Source organism: Echinops telfairi, unplaced genomic scaffold (assembly GCF_000313985.2).
Source record: "Echinops telfairi isolate 266 unplaced genomic scaffold, ASM31398v2 ScPeMD7_7421;HRSCAF=8459, whole genome shotgun sequence".
NCBI lineage: Eukaryota > Metazoa > Chordata > Mammalia > Afrosoricida > Tenrecidae > Echinops > Echinops telfairi.
In genome coordinates this window covers 20877555-20888367 of record NW_022111321.1, presented here as the reverse complement: position 1 = coordinate 20888367, position 10813 = coordinate 20877555, and the positions used below count along the sequence as shown (strand labels likewise).

Here is a 10813-nt window from a genome sequence, read left to right as displayed (position 1 = left end):
TTGTAACTCTCATAGCCACCTTATAAGTTTGCTCTGAGCCTCCCATTTCACAAACCAGACCAAAAACCATACTCACTGCCATCAAATTATTTCTGACTAATCAAGACACTATATAGGACAAGAGTAAGGGAATAGCACATCTCCTTTTTCTCTCAAGGGGAGGCTAGTGTTTTTGAACTGCTGACCTTGAGACTAGTAGTCCAATTCATCATCCACTATACCACTCAGCAAACAAACAACAAACTCACTGCCATCGAGTCAATGCTGACCGATAGAAACCCCTCTGTGGGTTTCTGAGACTGCAACTGTTTATGGGAGTAGAAAGCCCAGTCTTTCTCCTGCAGACCTGCTGCATCATTAGGGCTCCTGCAGTTCACATACAGAACGTGGAAAGTTTAAGAGGTAAAGTGAGCTGCCCAAGGCTGCATAGATAATGAGTAGAAGAGTTGACCTCCCTGTCCAACTGGAGTCACGTCTGCGTATTCTTCAACAGCACGCGATGCGGGTTGAGGAAGGTTATTGTTGTTAGGTGCCATTGACTGGTTTCCCACACATAGCAACCTGTTACACAACTCAACAAAACACTGCCCAGTCCTGGACCATCCTCACAGTGGTTGTGTTTGAGACCGTGGTTGCGGCCACTGTGTCAGTCCATCTTGTTGAAGGTCTCCCAAACAGTACAAGAGCACCAGTGGAAGAGGCTACGTGCAAGCTCCTGGATGCCGCTGTGAGTGGGCAGATCCCATCGGATGCTGCATTCTAGAGATCTGTGTGCCGAGCAAGGGAGGGGCCAGCCTCACTATTCTGTATGGGCAGAGGCCATCCGAGGTATTGGGCTTGATTCTGGGCCCCCACTCTAAATGAGCATTCCTGAAACACCTGAAATTCATCCAGAGATGAATGTCAGACCTGCTGAAATGTCTGAGAAACATGTTTGTAGGACTGTTAAAATTGAAGTCACCCAAGTGAGATTTCTTACAGGGGGTTGACTAGCGAATATTGGAAGGATTATCACATGGTGGAAGACTAGATACCATTTTTATGGGGCCAGAAGGAGCCCGGTGGCAGAGTGGTTATACATTAGGCTGCAACCTGCAAGGTCAGCAGTTTGAAACTACCGGCTGTGCTGTGGGAGAAAGACGGGGCTTTCTACTTTGGGGAAGAGTTACAGTCTCAGAACCTCACAGGGGCAGTTCTACCCTGTCCTATAGGGTCTGTATGGATCAGCATCGATCCGATGGCCATGGGCGAGTGTAGCTCTAGACTATGGAAGTACTAGACCTGCACATATACAGAGTTAAAAACGTCATCACTTTGGATCCACACAGGGGGTAAGGCTACAGCTGCTTGAAGTGTTGTAGAAAGGAAATGGGTATCCTTATAAGATAGCTCATTCTTTTCCAATAAGAAGCTGAATATCCACTTACCTCAAGTGTGGAAGAAAAAAATGTCTGTGTCAGGTGCGGCAGTTCTTAAGCTTGGGTGGATAGGAGAATCACCTGGGAGAACTTGCGAGAGAGTTCCAGGCCTCACCTTTCAAAGTATTGTTTCAGTAGACCTGAGGAAGGTCCGAGAATCTCCATTAGTAACCTACAACCTAAGGGGTCCAAGTCAGATACACTGTGACCCACAGCTGGAGAACAAGGGCACTTAGTCTTCAAATACACATTTTAGTAAAATCATTGCGTAGTCCCACACATAGGTATGTAAGTTTGGCAGAGGAGATGTCTACCTGTGTATTTCTATTTGCTATAAAGATATCTATGAATACTGTCAAGTATGCAGGGGATAAAGTTCTGAAAACTCCTTAGCCTGAACCAAACACCTTGAAGTAAAGAGTTGCTGGTGTTGGGATCTCAGGACATAGTCTTGGGAGGTTACCAAGGTCAACTGGCATGACATAGATCACAGAGACAAAGTTGAAAAGGCTACTTTGCTGTGTGAGTCATGACCGAGGCCTTAAATGCTTGTGAAGGGCCACCTAAGGCATATTGGTCTCTCATTGTCTGGAGCAGGCATCCTCAAACTACGGCCCACCAGGTGTTTTTCCCCCATTTGTTTTTTTACTTCAAAATAAGATATGTGCAGTGTGTATACAAATTTGTTCATAGTGGGGTTTTTTTAAAAATATAGTCCGGCCCTTCAATGGGTCTGAGGGACAGTGAACTGGCCCCCTGTTTAAAAAGTTTGAGGACCTCTGATCTGGAGCAATGAAGAATGAAAACAAACAAACCAACCAAAGATGCAAGGAAACAATTGGTCTAAAGGACTCATGGGCATTCAAACACCAGCTGCATGACTCTGAGACCAGAAGCACTAGAATCCAATGGTTCTCAACCTGTGGGTCTCGACCCTTTTGGGGGGTCGAACAACATGGGGGAGGGTCACCACAACATGAGGAACTGTATTAAAGGGTAGCAGCATTAGGAAGGTTGAGAAGCACTGCGCTAGATGGTGCCCTGCCACCAAGAGTGACCATTCTCAAAGGGCCATCATAGGAGGCCCTGACTAGAGTAGAAGAAAAATGTGCATGAAAACTCCAAATGATGCCTAAAACCAGACTTGCTGATCTGATAGAGATTGGCAGAGCCCTGATATCATGGCCTTTAGACATCCTTCAAGACTCAACCCTTTGGCTCAGGTTTCAGCCAAATAATAGTCTTATATACCAATCTCACCTGGGGGGTATACACTCCTTAGAATAATTAGCCGTATGAGATCCAAAGGGCAGCATTTGCCCAGGGATAAAGCCCAGAAGGCAGGAAAGGATCGGAAAGAAATTAGAGTGGCCACAGGACGCGCTGGGAGGGAATGTGGAAGAGGATTGCATCAGGACACAAAATGTGTCTGAATTGCTAAATGGAACACCCACTTGCTCTGTAAAACTTGCATCCAAGTCACAATAAATGTCTGTAGTCAACCTAAGAATGTCAAAGAAAGCCATTTAGGCTTGGTAAAGAATTCAACGTAAAATTCCTTAGAAAATTGACAGTTATCATTAGATATGAAATGATTGGCATGTAAGACACAGGATATGGAAGAAGATTTGATTCTTAATGTACGTTTCCAAAGAAAAGACTAACAGAAAAATACAAACGGTAAATCCACCCTAAAACGCTTAAATAAAGTTTAGATTACAATCCAAAATAAAATTTAAAATAAAATCAGTAACCCCGTCTATGCATGCCAAAGAGCAACGTGTTGAAGACCTGGTAAAAAGCTATCGAGTTATCCTAATGGTCAGCACCTGTTTCAGGTTAAATGCCTATTAGCCTCTGGGGGCTAGTTCTATATAAACTTCCACTGAACTCTAACAAAGCACGTGTAGGTAAGAGGTGGAGACAGTTAAACTCCCTCTGTCCCTCCTTTTTTTTTTTTTTTTTTTTAATTTTTTGCTGTGGCTGAATCGCTTTTGCTGGTAAGTGAAATGCATGCATGGGGGATCTTTTGCTGAACTTTGGTCAATCTTTTATAAAAACTGTATTCTGAGATGCTTTTGCTCTCTAAATATATTTTTGAAACAATGCTGGTTGGTATAATTTATTACCTCATCGGTAGTACCTTTCTGAGTTAAATTGCATAATGATGTTTCACTTTTTTGTAAGCACATGACAATAAAAAAATATACACATGCATCTATATTGCTTTCCTTTGAAAAATGTAAAAAAAACAAACAACCCCCCAAAACCCCAAAACTGACTGGTTGAGGAATTGGTGTTCTCGACAAATTATTTTGTGATTGATGGTGTTGAAATGATTAGTTCCTCCACTAAGGACTTCCTGCCAGCAAATTAATTTTTTGCTTTCAATTTAAGACCTATGAAAGTTCCAAGCGGTAATTTGATGTTGATAACAAGTTAAATCCTTGTTTCTCTCGCATTTCGTCTTGCCTTTTAATGGCCGACAGTTCTCATAGACTTTCCCCCTCCTTGAATCATGAGAGATGAAATTGCAACAACGGTGTTCTTCATCACAACAATGGCCAAGAGGCATGAGAAACTGAGCAAACAGCAAATCGACGACTTTGCAGAAAAACTGACGATCATCTTGCTAGAAACCTACCGGTGTCATTGGCACTCTGACTGCCCTGCCAAAGGACAAGCCTTCAGGTGAGAACGACGACAAGATTTTGTCAATGAAAGTCACAGCTGGATGGGGTAAGATATGGTAAAACAATATAATTTGTAAATTATCAAGGGTTCAGGGGGAGGGGGGAGGGGAAAGGGAGGGGGAAAATGAGCTGACACCAAGGGCTCAAGTGGAAAGTGGGGGTTGTGAGAACGATGAAGTCAACATCTGTACTAATCTGCTGGACACAAATGACGTATGCACGGATTGTGATGAGTTGTATGAGCCCCCTAATAAAATGATTATTTAATAAAAAAATATTTTAAAAAGAAATGAATAAAAATAGAATAAAAAAAAGTCACAGCAGGGCGGCCACCTGCTGGGAAAACCCATGGTCCTGCTGCCTGTCTATAAGGGGGCTAACGCTTTATGGGCACAGATCTGGACTTGACAGAAAGAGGGGTGTGGTAGGTGTCATGGCAACAGGACACAGCAGAGCACATCCACAATTTTCTCTTGTGTTTGTCATGAAAAAGAAACAGGGAACATTGGGCTGTTGTGTGACTCTGAGTGAGCTAGCAGCACACATTCTGAGGACTTTAGAAAGATGGTTTGCTTGTAAAACTGTAGGAGGGGCCAGGGAGGGGAGTGTTGGCAGGTGGGGGTGCAGGGAGGGGCTGTGCGCATTGGATCGGTCTGCCCACAGCATGACCTCTTGCCAAAGCACATGTCCTTGTTTCCCTTTCCTTGTTAAAGGTGCATCAGGATAAACAATTATCAGAATAAAGACCCCATTTTAGAAAGGGCTTGTGCCGAAAGTCATGTGGATTTTTTTCACCTGGGACTTCCAAAGGAGATGACCATCTGGGTAGATCCCTTTGAAGTGTGCTGTAGGTGAGTAGCCTAATCTCACTGGAGCTGGAACTTGGGTGGTCTGGAACCCCTGAACACCTTAAATTATTAAGTCAGCCCTATAGACCTTTGTAGGAGTCCCCTGGGTGATGCAAATGGTTAGCAGGCTTGGCTGTTCACCCAAAAGTTGAAAGTTTGAGTCCACCCGGAGGTCTCTAGAGAGGCCAGTCCCTGGAGAAGGACATCATGCTTGGTAAAGTGGAAGGCAGGGAAAAAGAACCAGGTCTTTGACACAATGAAGGGACAATGGACTCACACATAAGGACAATGGTGAGGATGGCGCAGGACCAGGTGGTGTTTTGCTCTGTTGCACACAGGGTTGCTCTGATGACACTGGGTTGATGGCACCTGACAACAGAGGTGCCTTGGAAGAAAGGCCTGGCAACCTATGGCCTAAAAACCAGTCATGGAAAGCACTAGGGAGCCCAATTCTCTGACCTACACGGGGTCACCAAAGTCAAGAGGCAAGTCCATGGCAACTTGTGTATAGATGTTTGTGGGAAAATATGCGCCAAAGCCATGAGCCTCTCTAGCAGTGAAGGCACTGGCTAGCTAGCAGCCGAGATGTAAATTTTGATCTCGGGACTTACCTTAGGAGCACAAAGCAGAATTTTAAAACTGTATTTGCCATTTAACTTGAGCCACTATGCCCTATTGCGAACTGTAGATCATAAATCTCTAATGAAGGCAGTATGGAGGGGCAGTCAAAGAAATGATATCTGATTGGACAACTCAAAACAATTGAGTCTTTCTTTCCACAGATAACCAAAAATAGCTCTTGAAGAATCCTCTCACTCACCAATCGTGACGATGCAGGAGTCAAAAACCAAAATACCACTCCATTCATTTTGTTCTCAAGCCTCTTGACTGTCTACCGAGGGCACTCTGTTGACCAGCTGAGTGTTAGTGTGCTGTCTGTAGAGGGAGATTATTTGTGAGACGTGGAATTCCTAGCAGGTGCATTTCTTTTCCTTTCTTACTTAGGTATGGTGAGAGAAACCACCCATTTACAATCGCTTCTTTTAAAAGCAAATGGGAGGGATGGGAACTCTGTCGAAGAATCAGTCACATTGTTGATCGAGCCACAGTAGAGTGCTCCTCTGGCGCGTCCTCTGATGAAGAAAGTTTCGGCAAAGCACCTCGGCTCATTCCCAAAGTGAGCAACCCAAACAGCATTTATCAGGTAAAGCATTTTCCAATTTTTCTATTCTAATACTAAAAAGATTATGCTCACTGTAAAGACAAACACACAAAACAACGAGCCAAGAGAAAAACCCATAAGAAAAAAATTTTAATTTACTGTTAAAATTTTGATATATATTTTTTTCCATATGTATTCTCCCTATTTGGCTCTGAGGTTTGGGATCTACACAATGTTCTGTAGCGCCATTTTTTCCATGGAGTATCTAAGTGTACACATATTTTCTTTTACTAATGTATCTTCAGACTTGAATCTTAAAATTTTGTGAGGTTTTGTTTTGTTTAATAGAAGAGAACGTGTCACTTGTAGAAAACTTAAAATATTCAGAGAAGGTCAAAGGTCTATAATTCTTTCACCATTAAAGTTCTTTGGGGAAAAAAGGATTAGCACTACTCATAGAAAGATACATTTATATCTTATCTGAAATGGGTTTCATGAAAGAACAGTTACCTGTATTAGGCCCAATGTCCCCAACACTTTCCACTAGATTATGAAGGAACTTTAAAAAGTTCATTTAAAAAATCCATTTTTCCCCACAAACTTTTTTCAAGCAAACCTTAAAAAATTTAAGTTTTATTGACCCATAATTCAGATACAGTTTAGTAGTTTAAAGATATTAAGTGTTATAAAAATCATCCCTATAATCAATTTTAGAGCATTTTCTTCTTACTTGTACTCATTATTGTTAGCTCTCCATTTCTCCCCCAACTTCCCCTGCCATAAAACAAAGAAACTATTAATCCAGTTACTGTTTCCATAGATTTACGTATCCTGGATTTTTATATAAAGAACAACAACAAACAAACAAACAAAATCCAACAAGAATAAAAAAATAAAACATTGAAAAACCTCAGGCGTGAAAAGAGAACAGAAAATAATAAAAATTAGAACACTTTTAAAAGGCCTCAAAAAGGAGAACAAGGGATAAGTTTAAATTAAAATTTAACTGTATCTACATTAGTCCACTTTCCAATACACACTTTGATCTCCAGGTTATTCACATCCTGGTCAATGTTCAAGGAGTTCACTGGAGGTTTAGTCCAAGTGCAGATCCTGCAAATGGATTTTGGGTTTTCACTGTCATCCAAAGCCTACTGAAAAAATGGGTGCTCAGAATTTAAGCTCTCATACCATTTCCTCCTCTGATCTTGGATCACACAAGCTGGGCGTGTTTCTTCTGTGTGGACTCAGCTGTCACCTCACTTAGATGGCTGCTTGTTTGAAGACCAGCCTTTAAGACCCCAGGCACTATTTTTTTTTTCCCTGATAGCTGGGCACCATCTGATTTCGTCACCACACTTTGCTTTTAGCACTAATATTGTCAGTGATCTTTTCATGAGGGCAAGTATCGAGCAGTCAAGCCCTCTTATGTATTGATTATTTCAACCACCTAAACCAATGTGAGTTACATTTTGGGCTGTTAACCCTGAGGTTGGTTCAAACCCACCAGCCACTCCTCAGCAGAAAGAGTCTGTCAGTTCCTGTAAAGATGTGCCGTCTAGGAAACCCAAAGGGGCAGTTCTCTGTTCTGCAGGTTTACTATTAGTCAATGACTCACGAATCAACTCAAGGGCAAACTGATTTCATGAGACAATAGGGGATACAACCCACAATGTAAAAATAACATTCTTCTAGGAGGATTTCTCTTTTAAAATGTTGTGTGTGTATACACTTGTTTGTATGTTTCTTTAAACTCACATATTAAAATGTCAATGTAGTTTAATTAACATTTTCATATTTATTTGTCCCTCTGTGATTTAGACAATCGGTTATTGGCAGGTATCTACATTATTTTTCACACTGTTGTGATATAAAAAAAGCTTAAAACATAGAAATGTCTGAATTTTACGTTATCTCTTGAGATTTGATTCTCAAATAATAATTCTTAGAATTATTAGGTCATTGGGCATGTGTATTTTTTGTTTGCTAATATATGGCCAAAGTAACTTCCAGAAAGTATAATTATATGTAGAAAGTACGTTTTACAGCCCCCCTCCGACTTGGGAATTTGATAAGTTGATTTTAAAATGATATCTATATTATGAATGCTATCTCTATTACTAATAACATGTATGCCCTGTGCCCCATGTTTTGGTACTTATTACTATCTTATGAATTTCCTCTTCACTCATTCATCATTTGAGACCCAATGTGTTATTATCGATTATTCTTAAATCAAAGATTTTAACCCATTGTCCTGTTAGGGGCAAATATTTTCCCTAGTCAGTTTTCTAAATGAATTTTTCTTATGTACAGATGTTTAGAAACATGCAGTTGTACTTGCCCTTGGCTCATTTTTATGTTTAGGAAGGCCTTATTCCATCTCGGGTTCAGATCTGGAGTCCCCTGTGCTCTTTGAGGGCGGTCCAGGTGTGTTCTATGACACCTCTTTCTCCATCACCTCACTCACTGCCCAAATTCGCTGTTGTGGGGTCTATTCTGACTCACAGCGCCCCTAGAGGACAGGGCAGAACTGCCCCTGCAGGTTTCTGAGACTGTAACTCTATGAGAACAAAGAGCCTCATCTTTCTCCCTTGGAGTAGCTGGTTGTGTTGAACTACTGACCTTGTGGTTAGCAGCCCAATACGCAACCCACTGAATCACCAGGTCTTGAATGTTTAAAATGGATTTTGTCAGCCTCGGCATGAGTGATCATGATTAGTCAGTTTTGGGCTGGGTGAAGCTAGGGGAATGGAAAAACCCAAGAACACACACATAAATATATAATAAAATGGGCTTTAAGATATTTTGTCAAGATAAAATAATTTTGATAAATGGTATAGAGTGACTTTGAAATTTCTGAGTGTGATACAAATGGTTAATACACTGCTATGGACAGGTTGGAAGCTCAAACCTACCCAGGGTTTCCTCTAAAGAGAAGCCTTGCTGGTGACCCACTCCTTAAGTAATCAGCCATTGGAACCTGGAAGCACGGTTCCATTCTGACACACGCGGAGTCTCAATGAACCGGCTGGCGTGGCTACAACCGGTGGGATGAGGGGACTTAACATACCCTTCCCCCGGCCTTTTCCGAGGTGGTTTTTATCAACTCTGGTGCTTGGTGCTTACTTAGTTTTCATTTCCTACTTTTTGTTTTTAAAGGTTTATATTGCCGTTGTTAACATACACAGTGAAACATATACCCACCCACCAGTTTCTCCATGTCCAATGTAGGCACGTTGATCACATTCGAATGGCATAACCATTCTCACCCTCTTTTCCGAGTTGTTCTCCACCATTAACATAAGCGCACAGACCGATGGTTCTTGTCTCATCTCTCTAGTTGTCAACTTCATCCCCAGGTAGTTCTTAAAAGGGCATTTTTACTAGTTAAGTTAAACTCCTGGCTTGAAGAAGACTTCAGAAAGTCTTAATAATGCGTAATCTAGGTGGTTTGTATTGTCTCACTATTAAAAACAGCAACTGCCAAAAACCCACACACAAAAACCTCCATGTCTTCAAGTCAGCGGAGCTGAACTCATGGCTGCTCCTTGTGGGCGGTGATGCAACTGGTGCTTTGCTGGGTTTTCAGAGGTCGACAGCCAGGCCTTCCCCCACTGTTCCTCAGACAGCCCATGAGCACATTCCCCTTCTGCACTACTCGGGGCCTCCCTCTCCTCCTCAGAACCAGCTGAATGGTTTAAAGAAGATGTATGTACTCTTCCTTTTCCAGCTTGAAAGCTTGAAACAGTCCTTTCACCCATGGCTCCAAGTCCCCCGCAGAAAGAACATGCATCACGGCCGTGCCAGCCCCCTGGGAGATGCTCTTTATGTCTCGCGTAAGAGTGCTAGGACTGCTGCTATGCTGTCACGATACCGGGGGGACAGGTACCATTGGGTCAACACAAACAGATGAAGTTGTGTGACTGGGCCTGAGGTGGGACAGCACCCAGAGGAGAGAATTGATTTTATTGAAAACGGAAATGAGTCTAGGTTTAGAGGACCCTAAAACAGAAAAAATAACCACCTCAGGGGTTATGGTACATGAATGTGAAGTCTTTGTAGACTCTGTTCTTAGTGGTACATAGGGCTCTTATATTTAATTCTAAATGAGGTTTTATGTAATGTTTTATGTAACTAGTGAATGAACATATGAGATAACAGAATGAAGATACCTGTGATACGATTTAGCTAACTGAAAAATAACAATTTAAATAAACGTACTGTGCTTTTAATCCTTTGTTGCAGGATAGTTTTAAAAGTTTATGTCTGTGCTTCCCCATGAGCCCAAAGAGAAAATCTTTCTTTAGGGGAAAGATAGGTATTGATAATGTAGTATATTGGTTGATAATATAGTATATTGGTTTCTACTTCACCATTCTCCTTCATGGTTCTATCTTACAGATCCAATAAGAGCTTGTTGAAGTTACTCTTATAGTTCTTATTTAAAGTTACCCAAATAGGAATTATATATATATATATTATGTACATAAACAGTTCACTATATTTTATGCCCTCTTGAAGGTTTAATAATTATAACTGGTTCTGTAACATCGAAGGCTAGCCCAAACCAAACTCATTGCCATCAAGTGACTTCTGACTCGTATCAACCCTCTAGAACAGAGTAGAAGTGCTTTATTGGGTGTCTGAGGCGGTAAATATTTATGGGAGCAAACAGCCTCTTCTTTCTTC

At 41.6% G+C, this 10813-nt stretch overlaps 1 protein-coding gene across 1 annotated transcript; it reads left to right on the top strand.

Annotated features, from left to right (window-relative positions):
* Positions 1-3367: 3367 nt before the first annotated feature.
* Positions 3368-10335, top strand: BTG4 (BTG anti-proliferation factor 4). The gene is made up of 5 exons (XM_004709044.2): positions 3368-3418; positions 3908-4109; positions 4825-4962; positions 5965-6163; positions 9855-10335. The coding sequence occupies exons 2-5, from the start codon at positions 3937-3939 to the stop codon at positions 10035-10037; spliced, it is 693 nt and encodes a 230-aa protein (XP_004709101.1). The 5' UTR covers positions 3368-3418; positions 3908-3936; the 3' UTR covers positions 10038-10335.
* The last annotated feature ends 478 nt before the right edge of the window (positions 10336-10813 follow it).